This window comes from Mandrillus leucophaeus, unplaced genomic scaffold (assembly GCF_000951045.1).
Source record: "Mandrillus leucophaeus isolate KB7577 unplaced genomic scaffold, Mleu.le_1.0 Scaffold805, whole genome shotgun sequence".
Classification (NCBI taxonomy): Eukaryota; Metazoa; Chordata; class Mammalia; order Primates; family Cercopithecidae; genus Mandrillus; species Mandrillus leucophaeus.
This window is the reverse complement of record NW_012108753.1, coordinates 454,619-476,219: the sequence shown is the minus strand read 5'-3', so window position 1 is coordinate 476,219 and position 21,601 is coordinate 454,619. Positions and strand designations below refer to the sequence as shown.

General features: G+C 41.5%; 1 protein-coding gene across 2 annotated transcripts in view; it reads right to left on the bottom strand.

The window, feature by feature from the left end:
- SULT6B1 (sulfotransferase family, cytosolic, 6B, member 1) overlaps positions 1-21,601 on the bottom strand; it is a 31,362-nt gene that overhangs the window by 3,902 nt on the left and 5,859 nt on the right. Inside the window, exons 2-6 of one of the 2 annotated variants that reach the window (XM_011967625.1) lie at positions 16,796-16,901; positions 15,710-15,822; positions 11,398-11,487; positions 7,493-7,619; positions 2,556-2,650 (exon numbers count right to left, since the gene is read on the bottom strand). In XM_011967625.1, coding sequence (XP_011823015.1) covers positions 2,556-2,650; positions 7,493-7,619; positions 11,398-11,487; positions 15,710-15,822; positions 16,796-16,880 — 510 coding nt within the window. In that variant the 5' untranslated portion in view covers positions 16,881-16,901. Of the gene's footprint in view, positions 1-2,555; positions 2,651-7,492; positions 7,620-11,397; positions 11,488-15,709; positions 15,823-16,795; positions 16,995-21,601 lie in introns of those variants that run through there. The other variant, XM_011967623.1, reaches the window with a different exon arrangement.

Here is a 21,601-nt window from a genome sequence, read left to right as displayed (position 1 = left end):
AGCAATTCTCCTGCCTCAGCCTCCTGAGTAGCTGGAATTACAGGTGCGTGCCACCACATCAGGATAATTTTTGTACTTTTACTAGAAACAGTTTCACCATGTTGGCCAGGCTGGTCTCGAACTCCTGACGTCAGGTGATTCACCCAGCTTGGCCTCCCAAAGTGCTGGGATTACAGGCGTGAGCCACTGTGCCTGGCCTAAACCATACATTTTTATTGTTGTTGTTTTGTTTTGTTTTGTTTTGTTTTTTGTTTTTGAGATGGAGTCTTGCTCTGTAGCCCAGGCTGGAGTGCAATGGTGCAATATCAGCTCACTGAAACCTCTACCTCCTGGGTTCAAGTGAGTCTCCTGCCTCAGCCTCCCGAGTAGTTGGGAATTACAGGCGTGCACCACCACACCCAGCTAATTTTTGTATTTTCAGTAGAAACGGGGTTTCACTGTGTTGGTCAGACTTGTCTCAAACTCCCGACCTCAGGTGATCCATCCGCCTCAGCCTCTCAAAGTGTTGGGATTACAGGCGTGAGCCACTACGCCTGACCTAAACCACATTTTCTTTGTATAAGAATGTAACGGAAGACTAGTATTAGAAACTCAATTAAGTTAAGGAGCACTTGATACTCCCTTCTCTTTAACATGCTTTCTCCACAGGACTCTGCTTTCCTTCCTACCTCATAGCCCTTCCCTCTTCCTGGTCTCCTTTGCTGATTCCTCCTTTTTTTCCCAAACTCTTTAAATTGGTGGCTCCGAGACTCAGTTCTTGGTCATCTTCTCTCTATATATACCCAGGTATATATTTCCACAGCTTTAAAGCACATCTATGTGTCAGCGATGCCCAAACTTTATCTACAGCCCAGAACTCTCTGTACTTGCAAGGCTTGTACGCCCAACTGCCTACTTGACCTCTCAATTAGGATGACTAATAAACGTCTCAAATTTAACGTGTCCAAAACCAAACCTCTGCTCTCCCCGACAATCATTCACCTGCTGCCATCTCCTACTCAATTGATGGCAACTCGGCCCTCAATATTATTGGTCAGGCCAATAAAATTGGAGGCTTACTTGACTTCTCTCCTTCTCTTGCCACTCTCCCCTCCATCCAATTCAGCAGCAAATACTGTTGGCCCTCCCTTCAACATATATCCAGAATGCAACCTCTTCTCCTCCCTCGCATGGCCCCTTCTTGGCCTGAGGCACCATCTTCCTTTGCCTGGACTATTGCAGTGCCCTCTTTACAGCCCTCCCAGCATTTGCTTTGCCCCGGTTCATTCTCACACCTAGCCAGAACGATCTTGTTAAAAACACATCTGCTCCAATCACTCCTCTGCTCAGATCCCACAATGGCTTCCCACTTTCCTCAAAGTGAAAGCCAGAGTCAGTGGCTTGCCATTCTATCCCTCATATACCATCCTACCTCCTTGACTCTGTCCTCATTGGCTGTTCAGCCCTGGTTTATTCCTGCTGACCCAGGCACATCTGCTGTCTCTTAATCTCACCAGGACTATCCCAGCTTTTGCTCCAGTTGATTCCCTCTGCCAGAAATGCTCTTCCCCAATTACCTACTTGGCTCACTCCCCCACTTCCCTCAGATCTTTGCTCAAATCACATCCCCTCAATAAGTTCTCTCCTAACCTTCCTGTTCCTTTTTTTTTGTTTTGTGATACAGGATCTCACTCTGTCACCCAGGCTGGAGTGTGGTAGTCTAATCATGGCTCACTGCAGCCTCCACCTCCTAGGCTCAAGTGATCCTCCAGTCTCAGCTTCCTGAGTAGCTGGTACTACAGGTGCATGCCTAATTTTTTGAAATGTGCCCAGGGTGGTCTCGAACTCCTGGTCTGAAGTGATCCCCCTGCCTCAGCCTCCCAAAGTGGTGGGATTGTAGGTATGAGCCACCACACCAGCCTGAGCACCATATTTTACACTGGAATGTGTCCAATCCTTCCCCATGCCTTGCACCCCAGCATTTTTAATTTTCCTTCACTAGCTGTGCTGTTTCTTTTTTTCTCACATACTATATACATTTTAAAAATTATTGTGTTTATTATGTATCATTCTTTCTTTCCACCTTCTCCAACTGGCATGTAAGTTACTACAGGGCAATGATCTTTGTCTGGTCTGTTCATTGATGTATCACCAGGGCCTAATTGGTGAGCAATCACTTACTAGATACTTGTTACATCAATAAACAATTTTTTAAAAATAACTTGACTGGAAAAATTAGTTCACAATAAAATGTATGTTCAATTAAATCGACTGAGACCTAACTATTTGTTTTTTGTTTTTTTTTTTTCATTAAGAATTTGAGCTATCCATCATAAAGGGAAAATAAAGCAGTTACTTTTAGTAATAAATTGCTAAGCATTATTTTATTTCTGTTAAATGAATGACCTAAGCGTGTATGCATGGTTTGAGTTTTCTTTTCTAGCACCGTACCATGTATCTGGAATATTTTAAAAAATTGAACACCATATTTGTTCATACAATCGGACATTATAAGTAAGTGCTCTATGTTGTAACTTACAAGAAATTTTGCTCTAAAATATAAAGAATAATCTCACCTCTTTCAGGTCTTCATACAATATGAACTTAACATTGTCGCCATCAAGATGTTTGTTCCAATTGATTGCAAAATCAAAATAGCTTCCCCAAGAAACTAAAAACACAGTGGGGAAGACTTTAAGAAATGTTGAATAACAGAGGTTAAAATGATAGTTAATTTATGCTATAAAATATAAACTATACATATGTGTATATGCTCGAGATATGTTTATGTTATTATAAATCCCTGCCACCAAAAGGTGACAGAAATCAGTCCCATTGTCTAAATTTCTATTTATTTTCTTACCTTTTGGAACGTTTTTCATAAATAACACAAAATTAAGCAAGTTACAAAAATGATTTACAAAAACTACAAGACATTCATGAATATTTAGGTGGATAAAAAAATTCAGAAATAGTGAATGGCACATGAAACCCGACAGAGATAATGCCAGAAAGAAATGATGAAAAAGACATTTTCTAGGCTGTCATTGTTCAAAAAAAATGTAATGCTAGCCGTATATGTAATTTTAAAAAAACAAATGAAATTAATTTTAATGTTTTACTCCACTTAACACAATTTATCAAAAATATTATTCTATCATGTAATCTACAAAAATTTATGAGTGAAGCTTTACATTCTTTTTTTTTTTTTTTTTTTGAGACGGAGTCTTGCTGTGTCGCCCAGGCTGGAGTGCAGTGGCTGGATCTCCGCTCACAGCAAGTTCCGCCTCCCGGGTTTACGCTATTCTCCTGCCTCAGCCTCTCGAGTAGCTGGGACTACAGGCGCCTGCCACCTCGCCCAGCTAGTTTTTTGTATTTTTTTAGTAGAGACGGGGGTTTCACTGTGTTAACCAGGATGGTCTCGATCTCCTGACCTCGTGATCTGCCCATCTCGGCCTCCCAAAATGCTGGGATTACAGGCGTGAGCCACCGTGCCCGGCCGCTTTACATTCTTTTAATATTCTAAATCTTCAAAAGCCATTGAGTATGAGACATATACTGAGAATCTCAATTTGGATGCTAAATTTTTATTGAAAATACTTGATGTATGTTTAGATTTAATAAAACTTACAGTTTAAAAAGTATATTCACAAAACCAACTTATTACACTTACTTAAAAGTTTTCCAGTAGGCCACGCATGGTGGGTCACGCCTGTAATCCCAGCTCTTTGGGAGGTCAAGGCAGGTAGATTGCCTGAGCTCTGGAGTTGGAGACTAGCCTGGGCAACATGATGAAACCCTGTCTCTACTAAAATACAAAAAATTAGCTGGACTTGGAGGCCTGCACTTGTAATCCCAGCTACTCGGGAGGCTGAGGCAGGAGAATTGCTTGAACTTGGGAGGCAGAGGTTGCAGTGAGCCAAGATGGTGCCACTGCACTCCAGCCTGAGCAATAGAGCGAGACTCCATGTCCAAAAAAAAAAAAAAGTTTGCCAGTAACTGAATTGTATATCCATTAAAAATTTTGAATTAATTCAAATTTTTTAAAATGAAAAATTTAGTTATTTAGCACCAGTCCCATTTCAAGTGCTCAGTTGTCACATATGGTTAGTGGCTACCACGTTGGACAGTGCGGATGTAGACACGGATCAGCTGTGCTGTTTACTAGCTGTGTAACTTTGAGCAACTCCTAAAACTCCTTGTAGCTTAGATTCCTCATCTGTAAAATGGGGCGTTATGAGGTTTAAATGAATTAACACATGTCAAATGCTAAAAACAGTGCCTGCTTCACTATAACACTAGCTTTTTTTTTTTTTTTTTTTTTTTTTTGTGAGGGAGTCTTGCTCTGTCACCCAGGCTGGAGTGCAGTGGTGCGATATTGGCTCACTGCAATTTCTGCCTCCTGGGTTCAAGCAATTCTCCCGTCTCAGTCTCCTGAGTAGCTGGGACTACAGGCACACGCCACCATGCCTGGCTAACGTTTGTATTTTTGGTAGAGACGGGGTTTCACCATATTGGTCAGGCTTGTCTCGAACTCCTGACCTCAGGTGATCCACCCGCCTCGGCCTCCCAAAGTGCTGGGATTACAGGTGTGAGCCACCCCACCCGGCCTCAATAGCCATTACTATTATTATCATTACTATTATTAATAATATAATTATTATCACGATCATTGTTATCATGAAGCCCTTGCTTTGAGCCAAGCAGTTTCTATGTGTTTTATTTGCTGTCACAAATACTGTAAGTTGTCCACCCAACATCCAATACATCCTGTTTTTTGTTGCTAACCAAACCCTGATTATTTGGGTCTAAGCTGATCACGACAATTCTGTTTCTTGATTTCCTGCCTTCCTCAGAGCTGTAAGTGGCCACATGAAATGGTTCCGCCCAGTGAGACACAAGCAAGAGTCTGCTGGAAGGTTTCTGGCAAAACTATTGCTGTGTGGAGCTAAGGAACACACTTGGCTACTGCTATCCTTCCTCCTTTTTCATGACCTAAAGGTGATGATTGGAAGGATAGTAGCCAATTTCAGGGTCTATTGCAAAAAGTATGAGACAGAGGCCAAGGGAATATCAGAGGTGCAGGCCAGTGATCCCAGGAACCAGCCACCTACCTTCAGACTTCCTATTAAATGAGAAAAACAAACCTTTCCAAGGATGGATAGGGAAACAGAGACTCCCTAAAATAGGTTGTCCCACTAATGACAAGTTTCTCATCATCATTTGCAACAACATGGAGGGAGGACATTTATGTTAACCAAAATAAGCTAGATACAAAAAGAAAAATATGGAGCCTGGGCAATATAGTGAGGCTGCATCTCTACAAAAAGAAAAAAAAAAAATCAGCTGGTCATGGTGGCGCGTGCCTGTGGTCCCAGTTACTTAGGAGGCTGAGGATCACGTGAGCCCAGGAGGTCAAGGCTGCAGTAAGCCGCGCAGCTTCACTGCAGCCTAGGTGACAGAGTGAAACCTTGTCTCAAAATAAAAAAAAAGAAAAGAAAAGAAAAGAAAAAAAGAGAAGAAGAAGAATACACCGTGATCTCACTTATATGTGGAATCTTTACAAAGTCAGATACATAATAGAGAGTAGGATGGTGGTTACAGGGGTAGGGAAGGGCAGGAAATGGGAAGACATAAGTCAAAAGGTACAAACTTGTTACGTAGTTATGAATTATTCAGTTATGAGTATCTTGAGATCTAATGTACAGCATGAGGATGGCAGTTAATGACAGTTAATGATTTTATACCATATAATATTTGTTAAAAGAGTAGATTTTAGGTGTTCTTACTAAACACAAAAAAGGTAATTGTGTGACATGATGGAGATGTTAATTTGCTTGATTGCATTAATCATTTCATTATGTATGTGGTGAAATATCATGTTGTACACCTTAAATATGTACAACAAAAATAATTTTAAAAAGTAGTCCTCTTAGAGTGAACTGACAACAGCTTCTCCTCCAGGGTCATTGGGCTTTAATATCCCATTTATTACACTGTAGAGACTCAGAGAAGCCACTAATAAAAGGAATCAGTTACTGGTCTCTGGCCACTATACTCATGGATATAGAGTCACTGCCACTTATAAGCATTGGCAAGTGATTTAACTTTTTTTTCTGAGATGGAGTTTCACTCTTGTTGCCCAGGCTGGAGGGCAATGGTGCCTTATCTGCTCACTGCAACCTCTGCCTCCTGGATTCAAATGGTTCTCCTGCATCAGCCTCACAAGTAGCTGAAATTACAGGCATTAGCCACCCCGCCTGGCTAATTTTGTATTTTTATTTCTTTATTTTTTATTTTATTTTATTTTATTTTATTTTATTTTTTGTGTTGAAGTTTTGCTCTGTCACCCATGCTGGAGTGCAGTTGATCAATCTCGGCTCACTGCAACCTCCGCTTCCTGGGTTCAAGCAATTCTTCTGCCTCAGCCTCCTGAGTAGCTGGGATTACAGGCATGTGCCTCCACACCTGGCTAATTTTTGTATTTTTAGTAGAGACGGGGTTTTGCCATGTTGGCCAGACTGATCTCAAACTCCTAACCTCAAGTCATCCACCCACCTCGGCCTCCCAAAGTGCTGGAACTATGGACGTGAGCTACTGTGCCCGTCTGATTTATATTTTGATTAGTTTCCTCATCTGTTCAATGGAGCTAATACCACCTTACTCATAGTTTGTTATAAATCTTAAATAAAATAATGCATAGACAACCCCTACTTTAGCGCCTGGAGCATTAGTAGACACTTGTAGTTTTCAATAAACTAGAGACAAAATATCAACATGTTTAACAAAAACTTATTTCTCACAAAAACTTATTTTCTTTCTAGCAAACAAATGTCTTAGGTATAGTAGCTCAGTGTCATGGTTTTTAAAAAATTTTTTTGTTTTTATCAATGTTATATGGTGACAAGGAAGTTAACTACAAATGGTTTTCTACATCACTCTCTGTTAAAGCTCTCTTTGGTCACTCTGTACTCATAGTCAACATATGACTTGTCCAAATTAGTTTGCTTTTTTTGTTTTGTTTTGTTTTTGTTTTGAGATGGAGTCTCACTCTGCCAAGCTGGAGTGCAGTGGCGCCATCTCAGCTCACTGCAACCTCTGCCTCCTGGGTACAAGCGATTTTCCTGCCTCAGCCTCCGGAGTAGCTGGGACTATAGGTGTGTGCCACCATGCCCGGCTAATTTTTTGTATTTTTAGTAGAGACAGGGTTTCACTGTGTTAGCCAGGATGGTCTCGATCTCCTGATCTCGTGATCCACCTGCCTTGACCTCCCAAAGTGCTGGGATTACAGGCGTGAGCCACCGCGCCCAGCCCCAAATTAGTTTTTAAAACAGCAATGCATTTAATTGTGGGATGCACAGAACTAATGGTGCTATAACAGTTCATTTAAGTGTAACTTTTTGGTTCCCAGATCTACCTAAATCTTCTTCCTTTACCCTAAAACACATTTGGGTTTTCACATTTGTGTGGTTATCTGTTCAAGTAAGAAGAATTCTTTTGCCAACAGCCATACCTTGTCCTTTCATGAACTGTCTGAAGAATTCATCCCAAGAGCAATAGCTTGGAATATCGGGGACGTCGTTGTGGAAATGGAAAAAAGATACTGCCGTATCTTTAGGGTTTCGAAATATCACCAATATCTAGGGAGCAAAAACTGAGTTAATTTATTTAGGTCTATGTTTTCAAATCTGGAAAATCGACAGGGCGAGCAATATCATGTCCACTCGTATATTACATAATTGTGTTAATATAGAGAGAAAGAATGACAGTAGGAAACTGAGGAACAGGAGGTGGCTGATGGGGAAATCTGGGGAAAGGAGAGAAAGAAAGAAGAAGAAAAAGATTGATATTGTAGCAGAGGATTCTTGCTAATGAATTTAGGCAACAAGATGCATGGAAGATGTAAAAAGGAAAAAAAAAGACCAAGCTCACTAGGATAATCACAAAAGTATGACCTGAAAGTTTAAACCCCCAAATAAAAATTGCAAATAATGTTAAGGACGACAAAAATAATGTTTTAGAGTTGGTGAGAGAAGATTAAAGAATGGCAAAGCCCACTCTCTGTGTATGATGTTCATGGGTGAGTAGATGACACAGAACGTCTGAATTCCTATATCTGTCTTCTTTGATGAGGAAAGTGTTCCTTTGGATGAGTAGCGTGAAATAAACATTGTAAAGAACAAACTGAAACCCCAGAGAACTAAAAGATTGTAGAGGATTACACGTCTGCTCCAAGTTCAGCCTTCTGGCCTGAAGCCTTCCATTTCAAGAACTGAGGAAACTGGAGGACACGTGATCCAGCATGTTCCTGAATTCCGAGGAATCCGAAAACATGTGAGGCCAGACAACTAGAACAGGCAGAAGTCATTTCCCTTTCAGAAAGGGGAAAGATGTGGATTTTGCAAAGTGCAGATTTGTGATATTCACTTTCATTTGGGAGAAGTCTGGAATTGACTAAAAACAAGATTTGGGGCCACGTAAGGGACTGGATTTTTTCAACATGGTTTTAGATTAGTAGGTGGAGTAGCTTATGCTTTCTCCTACAAAAAAAGTAAGAATGTAAGCCAGCAGCAGGAGCAGTTAGGCATATGAAACTCACTGGGGGCTGGCCGTGGTGGCTCACGCCTGTTATCCCGGCACTTTGTGAGGCTGAGGCAGGGGGATCACTTGAGGTCGAGTTCAAGACCAGCCTGGCCAACGTGGAAAAACCCTGCCTCTACTAAAAATACAAAAATTACCCAGGCGTGGTGTTGCGCACCTGTAGTCCCAGCTACTCAGGAGACTGAGGCAGGAGAATTGATTGAACCTAGGAGACGGAGGTTGCCGAGATCGTGCCATTGCACTGCATCCTGGGCAACAGAGCAAGACTCCATCAGAAAAACAATAACAACAACAAAACTGACTGGGTATAGTTAATTAACTAATGTAAACCTGCTGGGAGGTTTTTAATAAGCCCTTCCACTATCTTGGCTGGGTCATAGTTAATACTTTAATTAATGATTTAGGTAAAGATATAGAAGCTGTATTTACCAAATTTGTAAATAACATGACAGTGGGAGGGAATCAGGATATCAAAATACCTTGTTTGCCTAAAGAATTTAACTAACACTAACAGGATAAAGTTGAGTAGAGATCAATGGGTCTGGGTCTTGTCTTGTGCTTAGATCTAACACTCATCCCTGCTGCCAGTCCAAATATAGTAGATTCTTGTCATTTGAGGGTTTTATATTTGAGGCTTTAACTACCACTCAATTGGCCTGGCTGGTAGCAATCTGTAAGTTTACAAAGACGTAAGTTTACAAAGACATAAATTTAAATTTGAGGGCTAATTGGCTGGAGTATGAACAAATTCCACACATCAACATCTTACCTCCCTGCTGTTGCTCTTGTTTTTTTGTTGTTCTTTTTGAGACTGGGTCTGACTCTGTCACCCAGGCTGGAGCACAGTAGTGTGATCTCCTTACTGCAACCTCCGCCTCCTGGGCTCAAGCAATCCTCCACCTCAGCCTCCCAAGTAGCTGGGACCACAGCAGTGCACCACCATGCCCAGCTAATTTTTGTATTTTTTGTAGAGACGGGGGTTGCCCAGGCTGGTCTTGAACTCCTGGGCTCAAGTGATCCTCCTGCCTCAGCCTCCCAAAGTGCTGGGATTACAGATGTGAGCCACTGCATCCAGTCCCTGTTGCTCTTTTCTTGCCCTTGTATTCTTACAAATGTGAAACTCTGTTCAAAAGCCTGCGTGCCCCAAGTTCAACGCTTTATAAATTACTTCAGCTCTGTTTATTATAGAGACGCTAAGGAAAAATGTGTTAACTGCATTCAACGGGGGAAATTATGTGTTAAAGTGGTATTTCAGTCTTTACAAATACTCAATACAAGGAAAAACTGTTTAACAGCGCTATTCAAAGCTGGCTTAGGGGATGCTGGAGATCTTTGTCATTGGAGGTGCTCAATCATGGTCCAGCTGCTTAGTGGAATTCAAACACTCGATGGGAATTAGCATAGATGACCTTTAAGATATTTTCCCATTTTAAGCTACTAAGATTCTTGTATCATGGCCACAAAGCTGCTCATTCTAAACCTCCACTTCCCTAAGGTTTGCTTGCCTACTCTTCCTTTCTTATTTTGCTTCCCCTCCTGTCTCTTACCATTGAAACTGTAGTTATCTTAACAGTTTTCCTCTTTTGCCTTTCTTTGCTCTTATCTCACTAGTCTCCCATTCTTGCTGGCGTTCAGCGGGAGTTTAATTTTTTTTTTTTTTCCAGACAAGGTCTCGCTCTGCCACCCAGGCTGGAGAGCAGTGGTGAGATTTTGGCTCACTGCAACCTCTCTCTCTCGGATTCAAGTGATTCTCCTACCTCAGCCTCCCAAGTAGCTGGGATTACAGGCACGTGCTATCACACCTGGCTATTTTTACTAGGTTGGTGCAAAAGTAATTGGGGTTTTTGCCATTAAAAGTAATGCAAAAACCTCAGTTACTTTTGCACCAACCTAATATTTTTTTGTAGAGATGGGGTTTCACCATGTTGGCCAGGCTGGTCTTAAACTACTGACTTCAAGTGATTTGCCCACCTTGGCCTCTCAAAGTGCTGGGATTAGAAGCATGGGTCACCACACCCTGCAGGGAGTTTAAATCTTGATTGTAACTAATTCAAATCATTTTCTTCTGAGACAGAAAAAAGGCACCGAGAAATAAGGAATGGAGGGGAGACCAGGTGAGAGGAAACAGAAAGGGTTAGGTAAAAACTAGTAATTACAAGAAATATATCAATACTGATTAATAAAAAAACATTTTTAAACAAATTGTAAGAATAGCCAAAGCACATATAGTTCTGTATGCATGCTGTAAAGTTTGTTACTATATGTGAAATTCAAAAATAAAATAGTTTTAGCCAGGCATGGTGGCTCATGCCTGTCATCTCACCACTTTGGGAGGCCTTGGTGGCAGAAGGATCCCTCAAGGCCAGGAGTTCAAGGCCAGCCTGGGCAACATAGTGAGACGTTGTCTCTATAAAATTTTTAAATATATTTGAAAAAATAGTTTTAGGCCTCAGGTAAATAGTGCTCACCTGAAAGAAACAAAGGAACAATTTTTTTTCCTCGTTTTACTAGATTGTATTTTTGTGTGTGTGTGTTTGAAACACTCTAAATATTCTAGCGGGATTCGGAAAATTATTCACTGTAAAACAGATTATAAAATACATTTTATTCTATGCATATGTTTTATATCCTTGTTGAAAATGCATTTGATTTGACTGCAACTATAGCAAATATACGTCAAGAAAGAAACAAACAAATTAAATGTCACACTTCATTTACTAAGCTTCTATAAGGAGGAACAAACTCATGTTATACTTCCAAAAACTAATATCTATACATAGAAATTTCAAAGAATTATCAGTAGGAAAGGACACTCACCTTGGCTTTATTCTTGAAGATAGACCCAGGTAATTTGTCATAGTGGAGGTGAGTTGCCAAAATCCTTGGTGATGGAAAGCCTTTCATTCTCTTAAAAATATACACAAAAAGGTGAAAATGTGCGCGCGCGTGTGTGTGTGTTGAATCATTGCTGGGTTTGGTATCTAAATGACAGTTTCCAGCACTACTGTCACTATATCTTCTCCTCCTCCTCCAATTTTTCTTTCTTTCTTTTTTTTGAAACAGAGTCTCACTCTGTCGCCCAGGCTGGAGTACAGTGGTGCGATCTCAGCTCACTGCAACCTCCACCTTCCAGGTTCAAGCAATTCTCCTTTCTCAGCCTCCCAAGTAGCTGGGATTACAGGTATCCACCACCACGACCAGCTAATTTTTGTGTTTTTAGTAGAGACAGGGTTTCGCCATGTTGGCCAGGCTGGTCTGAAACTCCTTACCTCAGGGGATCCGCTCGCCTCAGCCTCCCAAAGTGCTGGGATTACGGGCATAAGCCACCACACCTGGCCAATTTTTCTTTATTTCTGTTTTCTTACTTTGTGGAGATGAGGAATGAAGAATCATAGATAAACAAATAATTAAAATATTCTTGAATTTCTTTGTTGTACCCTGCTTACCATTTCCCAATCATTTTTGTAATTTTTTAAAAAAATTACCTTTTCCCACAATCATATCAAATCCATTTTGTTCAAGACCGCTCATAATCTGAAATATACACTTTCAGCCGGGCGCAGTGACCCACGCCTGTAATCCCAGCACTTTGGGAGGCCGAGGTGGGCGGATCACGAGGTCACGAGATGGAGACCATCCTAGCTAACATGGTGAAACCCCATTTCTACTAAAAACATAAAAAATTAGCCGGGCGTGGTGGTGTGCACCTGTAGTCCCAGCTACTCAGGAGGCCGAGGAAGGACAATGGTGTAAACCCGGGAGGCAGAACTTGTAGTGAGCCGAGATTGCGCCACTGCACTCCAGCCCGGGCGACAAAGCGGGACTCCGTCTCAAAAAAAAAAAAGAAATATACACTTTCACTTAATTTAGATCTCTTCTATATTCAAGGTCTTTAACAGAAATAGTGAAGTCTTTCCACAGTTCCTGCAAATCCATTTTTAACATTTAAATCTTTCTGTTTAACCAGCTAAAACTCTAGGCAATAAAATATCTCAATGGAACCTGAAAGTGCAGAGTACTTAAATGTCTGAGAAATGTTTTATGAGAGAAGTATATTGTCAGTATATGGACTAAGGTGATTGATTCTTTTTTTGTAATCTATTTCTACAGATAGTTTTGAAGATAAAATTACCTATTTAATCTGCCAGGATTAAGGGTTTTCACTTACAATCAGACCATTAGTATATGTTATACAGGGAAGTAAGGCTTCAAGTTTTTAGTCCCACATCTGTAGAGGTCACTCACTGCTTGGTTGCAGCTACAATATAACTACTCACTGTAAGTGATAAAAGGATATTCAGATGTTTGTAGCCAATTGTTCTGTAAAAACTTAGTGGAGGCTGGGCATCCTGACCAACATGGTGAAACCCCTTCTCTATTAAAAATACAAAAAATTAGCTGGACGTGGCGGCGTTTGCCTGTAGTCCCAGCTACTCAGGAGGCTGAGGCAGGAGAATCACTTGAACCCGGGAGGCGGAGGTTGCTGTGTGAGCTGAGATAGCGCCACTGCACTCCAGCCTGGGCGACACAGTGAGACTCCACCTAAAAAAAGAAAAAAAAAAAAACTTAGTGGAGATCTCAACTCAAGCAAGGGGACAAAAAACGAAATTTAAAAAATAAAACACACTTTAAATCAATGATATGGGCCCAAGTGGTGACTAGCAGTGTAAAATCTCATTTACATCAAACTGTACTTTTAAACATTTGAAGCATTTTCATACTCATTCATACTCATTCACAACAATCCTCTCAGGTAGATATTGTAACCCCCATTTTAGAGATTAAGAACAGGCTTTGAGGTTTTAAGCACTTTGTGCAAAATTGCACAGGTGATTATTTTCAGATTAAGTTATAGAGTGTGGTTTCCATGAAACTTCATGGCCAAAAATCATGTACAGACACATGAGAAATGGTAAAGTTACTAAAAGGATTAGAAAAGCACCCAAGGGAAAAATGGAAGTCAACTGTAATAAAATTAGATAGTTACATAATATATACTACTATGTTCATTAAAATGTATAATACAGCCCAAGTGTGAGCAAAGACTAGATACTTTATTTAAGGAAAAATATGTATTCCAGAAAAGTTCTCTAGATACCTTATGTAAGGAAAAATATGTATTCCAGAAAAGATCTCTGTAAAGCAAACAATCGTTAAGTGACGTTCATTTCACTAATTTCCATTTAAAAATAAAGGGCGTATTGGCCAAGCGTGGTGGCTCACGCCTGTAATCCCAGCACTTTAGGAGACTGTGGGGGGTGGATCACTTGAGGTCAGGAGTTCGAGAGTAGTTTGTCCAATGTGATGAAACCCTGTCTCTACTAAAAATACAAAAAATTAGCCAGGCGTGGTGGTGCACACCTGTAATCCCAGCTACTCGAGAGGCTGAGGCAGGAGAATCGCTTGAACCCAGGAGGTGGAGGTTGCAGTGAGAGGACATCGCACCATTGCACTCCAGCCTGAGTTACAGAGTGAGACTCCATTTCAAAAAAAAAAAGAGAGAAACAGACAGAGAATTTGAAATCTGGATAAATGTTGGCATCATTTCTAAAGGTGATGTTAAACACTCTCCTTAGTAAAACGTTATGCAAAGACCTGGGCAGGGGAAGTCTATGGGGCTTTTCCTTATTTTCTACCTAGGACAAAGCTTCTTACTGCCCCTGTTGGCCCATCCTATGTTCCTGGGCCCATCTTGGCTGAGCCTTCATCAGGTTTGCTTTGGTCCAGGTTTGCTCTGGTCTGTTGTTGCTGACCAGATGCAGGACTTGGCACTTACCTCCAAACCACTCTCCTCCGAGTCCCTGAACACCTATCTCCTTTACCATGTATTTTTGTGCTACTTTGGCCTAATCCATGGAAATGGACTTCCTTCCATCTAGGTTCCAACTTTCAAGTTTGTATTTGTCATCATGCCACTGTCTCAGTCACCTTCAAGAAGCTGTTCCCTAAGTCCCAATCCAGTGGCTTTATCTTAGTAACTGAGTCCTGTCTGCCTGTTGGGAGTCTTGGTGGCGAACATTTCTGAAAGTTTTACTGAGACTGTGGTTCCCCCTTGAATACAGCCTTCCCTTCCCAGCTGCATTCTGGTGTGTCTAGGAGTGGGGAGGGGCTGTCTTCCATGTCCTTTTTCTGTCCAAGCACTGAAGTCCTGAGGCAGATCCTCCTCCCACTCCTTTCTTGCCTTCCCTGGGCAGCGAGTAGAACATCCTGTCTCATACCCAAGTCCCAGTTAGTTGTATTGGGAAGGTAAGTAATAACAGCTAGGGTGACCTGTTATCCCCTTCACACACATCAGTGGCTTACTCTCTTAGCTAATGCTTGATTTCTTCCCGTCCCTTACACACACACGAATCATAACTGAGATAGGGAAATCAAAAATCACTGGGAGCGGTGGCTCATGCCCATAATCTCAGCACTTTGGGAGGCCAAGATGGGAGGATCACTTGAGCCCAGGAGTTCATTACCAGCCTGGCAACGAAATGAAACCCTGTCTCTACAAAAAAAATTTAAAAAAATTAGCCAGGTGTACTGGCATGTGCCTGTAGTCCCAACTACTCAGTAGGGTGAAGCAGGAGGATCGCTTGAGACCAGGAGGTCAAGGCTGCAGTGAGCCATGATCATACCACTGCACTACAGCCTGGGCAATGAAGTGAGACTCCATTTCCAAAAAAAAAAAAAAAATCATGCTTTACTAGGAAAAGTCTGGTAATTCCTACTAGCATCCTGCACAGGTCCATGTCTTCAGAGATGAGGCTTTTCTGTTCATTTCCTGAGATTTCTCAGCTTACTTTCCCGCTACTTAAAATAAAAAGGACAAAAACAGGCTGGCTATACAGTATAGTTGTTAAAAGCTCAAACTAGAAAACGGGTTCAAATCTTGGCTCTATCATTTATTAGTCCCTTGACATTGGGCAAGTCCCTAGCAGTTCTATCTTTTGTGAAATGGTAATAAGGTTATTTTGCAAAAAATAAGATGATACCTGAACAGTGCTGAAGATACGGTAGGCACACAGTAAATTGTGATAATTATTAGTATTGCACTTTCTAAACTGAAAACTAAAGAACCCCCAAACTGGAAGAAATCTTTCTATGATAATTTGCTATAAAGTTAAAGGCTGTTTGTACTAACCTGATATTTTTCTGAATCCCCACATTCAAGAACTGGGAATTCTGGATATTCATACTTTTTTTTAGAAACAGCAAATATTAATTCGTGGACAATGTGGAGAATCCAGTTTGAACCTATCAGAAAAATCAGAGAATAAAAACTCATTACGGAGTCTTGATGTAACAAAAGCACGTTATTTTAGCATATACATGATAAAAATTAAAATCTACAATCATTCCCTGATGTGTATATTTAGTTCTTCTGTGTTTGAAATAACTTGGGCTATGGAAAGAAATGGTTTGATGGAAAACAGCATTTACCTATAATTAGTATAAAATTCAACTTATTTCTCAGATATCTCCTTTAACAAGGGACAATGCTTCATTTTGAATCTAGAATATGTTTCTTATAGAACAATGTTATGTTATAGAAAGTTTATTATAAGCTATTTATATTATTTTACATTAAATTAATACATATTTTCTACAGGAATCTATATTTTGATTTTAGGAAAACACAGCATCAGTTAAGAAAAAAACATTTTAAATGAGGTTGGCTTTAATAAACAACAGTAAAAAGAATCAAAAGGAAATGGTAAAAAGCAGGATAATTTAGATTCTTCAAGTTTTATTTTCCATTGATGAAAGATCTTTGTAAAAGTGATTGGAGAAACTGACGGAGCAGTATTTGATCCTGAAAAATAATTTGTAACATGGAAATCATCATGTAAAGTACAGAAGTGGCTGTGCTTTTGTCCAGCCAGAAATCAAGACAAAATCACTGCTACTGTCACTGCTCCTTGTCAACTGGACTTTCCCACATTCATGCAACTCCCTTCCAGGCCCATCAACCATCCCCTTCCGCTCTCCATCCTCCATAATGGCCTTTCCGCACAGAGCTCTTCCTTCAGACACTGGGGTTTTTTAATCTAGCAATTCTATCTACTGATTATATAACCTGCGTACTTAACCACGGTGGCCCTCCTCCTCACTGACGCTCAGTCAGATTCCTGCAGTGAGGAACCGCTTTCATCCCACCTTTGTCTCACACCCTCCCCAACCTACTCACTATGAGAAGTGTGCTTGTAGGAGATGACTTGTTATTTACCGCACTTTGGATAAGATGCTAGCACGATGTCATCATGTCTGGCTTCGAATGTGTCCAGCGCTTGGAAAGTTTCTGAGGTGCACATGGTGATGGGGTAAGGAATCCCCTGATAGGTGAAAAATAAGCGAGAAAGTGCAGTTTCTTTAGATTTTTCTAAAGCTTCATCAATGTACTCAATAAATTTGGATTTATCAGCCATGGTAGCTCCCTGCAAATGAACCTGCTCTGTGGCTGTCCAGGGGGAGTGATTGCTTTTAATGGAGTTGGGCAGGGGCTGGAATAAAGGGCTCCTCCCAGGCACATGAAAAAGAAATCATTTAATTCTCATCCACCCTCCCTCAACTTTTGCATATCCTCCTGGCAAAAGCTAAACCACAGGTGCAAAACCGGCTGATGATCAGGGAATATTACCCCACGGGTTGATTACATAACTATTTAGGCAATCTGCCCAGTGAAAGTAAGAACGGGATATCCTAATAGAAGAAAATATATATTAAATATCTAACAAATAGGTATTGAATCAGGCACGCAATTTTTCTATTAGAAATTCACAGAATGAAATCTCAGTTATCTCCTGGGTTGATACATTTTTACACATATCCTATGTGGTGTGAAAGGAAGCAATGGGATTGTGAGGTAATTTGGTGGGGTGGAAAAGAGACCAAATTTGGGGGCAGTCTCGGGCACTCTCATTTACTGGCTCAATAGATTTACAAGTCTAAAGACCTGAGTTCGAACCTTGACTCTACCATTTACTAGTTGTGTTACTCTGAGCTAATGATAATATATCTCTAAAAGTTTATGTAAAATTGTTAACAGTGGAAATGTATCTGAGTTATCCCATATGGGTCTGCAGCAACCTCAATTCTTGCCTCCTCAGAAGAAAGAACTGACTGAGGGTATAAGGCAGAAAAAGAGACTGATGCAAGTTTCAGAGCAGGAGTGGAAGTTTACTAAAAGCTTTAGAGCAGGAAAGAAAGGAAAGTACACTTAGAAGAGACCCAAGTGGGTGACTTGAAGAGCAAGTGCAATGTTTAACCTTGATGCTAGGCCTTCATAGGCTGGCCCACTTCCGGCATCTCACACCCCTTTCCCATGATTCTTCCCTTAGAGTGGGCTGCCCTCCTTACCCTCGGGAGGTAAGCATGTGCAGTGTGTTTAGGAAGCTGTACCTATGCCCATCTGAGGCTTTCTTCCCTTTTCTAGTGTAGCGCCCCCAGAAGGTCAGACTATGTCATTGTGTCTCTTAATGTGCATGCTGGGGAAGTTGCTTCTCCCTGGCACATTTCCTAGGATAGAGTCTTTCTGTAGCAGTCTTTTTCTTTTGGGTAAGTTAGCTCATACTTCCCATCTCCCAGCAGCTTGGTGTGGCCCTGTGGCTAAAACAGGAAGTTGATGGCTCTCCAATCTTCTTTAGTCCCTTCCCCATACCTGGAAGGCAGATACTGTGTTGGCAAGTCAGATTTGCTAATTCGGAGGAAAGCAGCACTGAGGAAATCTGGCTCACCAGATGGCCTTGAGAAACAGAGCCACCCTCCCACGACTCACACTGTATAACAGGCCTCCTTCTGACCTGTATGTGAAAGAGCATAATTGTTCATCTTGTTTGAGCCACTGAATTATTGGAGTCTCAACAATTACAATTATAATTACTCAAAAGTTATAGCAGTTTAGCCTATATCCTATCTGGTACATTTTCTGGGTCAAAATTTACGTTTTGGCCTCTTCATAAGTCAAATATCTATAAACATAGACTATATATGTCTTCTTATTTCTCTCCCATTCTCTTCCCCACATCTTTCTTCTTACCCTTCTTCCATTTTTCTAACGTAATTTTTTTCACTGTATTTACCTTTCTCTTAACCAATGTTAACCAGTTAAGAAGATGACTTCTAGTTATGCTTAGTTACCTGGCTGTACCATCATTCATATATCAGTTAAAAGGATAGCTAACATTATTGAGTACTTGCATGTACCACATCCCCTTCCAAATTGCTAAGATTACAGGAATGATTTGATGTAATTTCCTAACAGCCTTATGAAACGGGTGTTGCTTTGCTACCTTTTGCAGTTAGGTTAATTGGGGCCACAGGGGCTAAGTGACTTCTAGAGGACAAGAGGTGAGGGTTGGTGGGAGAAAAAGCAGGTTTTAATCGGAGAGCCAGCAAACAGAGAAGATGGTGAACTAGTGTTCTAAAGTACCACCTTACATTTTAAAATTGACCATAGGTTTTTAAAGGGGGAAATGCATGGCAGACATGTGGGAGTGGTACAGGATGCAGGGTCCGTATGTCTTGTTTCAATGGCTATCTTGGGTAATTGCCTGTTTGGAGGTCTGGTTGGCATTATCTTGATTTCAGCCCAGTGGTAGTGGAGACAATGTTGTGACTCCCCTTAAGCACGAGGATTCTGCAGTTGGGGCTCTGCATCTGGTTTGTTTCAAGATTAGCTTCTGGAATTTTTTAACCAAGAAAACAATTAGATAAACATGCATTGCCAGAGGAGAATGTCTAGAGAGGGAGGGAATGAAGGGGTAAGAGGGCAGGAAAAGAAAGTGAGTGATTAAAAAATATTTTAAAAGCTCCTGGTTACAGTTGCAGAGTCAGGCTTTGGAGGGGCTAGGATCGGAACACAGGCAGGACAGCTAAGTTCAGGCAGAAAGACGCTTACAATGAGATCTCAGAGGGCACAGGTTTAATTCTTAGTGCCAGTGATTTCTTTGGTGCTTCTTTACCTGCTATGAGAAACAAGGTCATGGGAATTTTTCACTGCAAAAAAAAAAAAAAATCTTATTTTCTGCGGAGAGAGATTTTTATGACCACAAGGGCAATAAATATCCTGGGTTCCAGTGACACAGGATGGCACATCCCCGCCTGGGCCCGGCTTGGCCTGGTGCCTCAGCCTGCCTGTGTTACAGCTCATTCAGTCCCCTGTCTACTCAGGCCCATGGCTCCAGGGCTGGCCCAGCCTGGCTGCTGCTTTCCATTGTGTGGGGTGGCTGCAGGCACGAGCAGCAGGTGGAGGGCCACAGTGTTACAGCCTTTTTTGTACCCACATTTGAAGGATCCCAAGTTCTCGTCCTGCATCCAAGAAGAATGAGGTTATGCTGTAAACTGAAGAGTGAGAAGGGCAAAGAAGAGTTTTATTGAGCAACGGAACAGCTCTCAGTAGAGAGGGGACTCGAAGAGGGTGGTCCACCGCCCTAAGGCAGGTAGTCCTCCTTAGCCTGAAGGTGGGTACAGAAAAAGCTGTAATACTGTATCCCCCGCCCTCCACTGGTGTAAGGCAGCCACCCCACATGAAGGAAGGAGTGGCAGGGCCAGGCCAGCCCAGGAGCAGCAGGCTGGAGTGGGACAATGGGGCTAAAAGAGCTGTTCGCATGCTATAACACTCCCTCTGGGGGTTGGGGTTGCTGACATCCCTGTTTGGGTGTCACCATGTTCCCCTCATCCAGACACCATTGCCCAAGGTGGAAGCAGGTTGTGGCATGGCTGGCCCAGCTGCGGGCTGAGTGTGGATCCCGCCGCAAGCACTGGATCTGGGTGGGAGCGCAAGTGAAGTGCAGCTGGGTGGGCTGGGTGCCTCCTGCAGTGGGCCCACGGCCTGGGCAGGGGTGTTGCCAGTCTTAGAGGTTTCTGGCTGGCTAAGCAGCCAAGAAAAAACCTGCATCACTAAAACATTTTATTTAATAACAGCATTTTGGGACAAACACTATATTCTCTGTGTGTGTGTGTGTGTGTGTGTGTGTGTGTGTGTGTGTGTATCAATTGTAAGATGCATTCCTATTTCTGAAATGTAAACATATGGAAACAAGTACATCTTGGAATTGAGGAAATTCTCTATGTCAACAGAAAGTGAGAGGCAGGTGGTGGATGTGTGAGAGTAGTTTTTTATCTCCATTTTACAGAGGGAAAAGAACTGATCAGAGAGGGTTCCTAGCTAGGCACTGGTGTTTCATTATGTAGGTGAATATTTATTTTTTAAAGAAGCAGTATGTGAAAAGGTAAAATCAGAATATCTGAATATCTTAGTATTTTTATATGTCTATACATCACTCCCACTTGAAGGCCTTCTTGCCTTACATAATAATGCGATATTAGCTGTAGTTGTGAAGGTGTATTTAAGATTTTCCCTCCCCCAAAAAGAAAAGAGGAGCAGGACTGAACTCCTTGCCAATCTGCTTAGTGAGATTATCCTTACATTACAAAGAGTCTGTTTCCCTCTGGTCAGGTAGAATTTAAGACGTTGATTCAAACATGGTTGTTGTTGGCTTGCTTCTTAGTGGGTAAAACACTTAAAAAGACAATGGGTTGGATCTTGTTCCGACACTAATGCCTGTAATTATAGGAGGATTTAGGAGGCTCTTTGGGATTGGTAATGTGAACTCTGATTCTTAGTTTGCCTAGGCTTAGGTCAACCTGTTAACCTTAGAATTCTACATACTCAACACTTAGTTGTCTGGAAAGCATAATGGAGGGAAATAGCATGAATAATTATAGAATAACCTGTATCGTGTGATATATTTGTACTGTCATACCTATGAGTGCCGGTGGGTCTCATGTTATATGAAGTCCTAGCTTCCTATTCAGCTCCTTGTGTCTTACCCATATTGGAGATAAATTACTGCTGACCTGTCAGGCTTTGCCAGCTGTGGCCTGGCTCATGCCCCAGAGGCAGCTGCATGGGAGGCTTATTTAAAGTTTCTTTCTAGCTGGGTGTGGTGGCTCATGCCTGTAATACCAGCACTTCAGGAGGCTGAGGCAGTCAGACTGCTTGAGCTCAGGAGTTTGAGACCAGCCTGGCCAA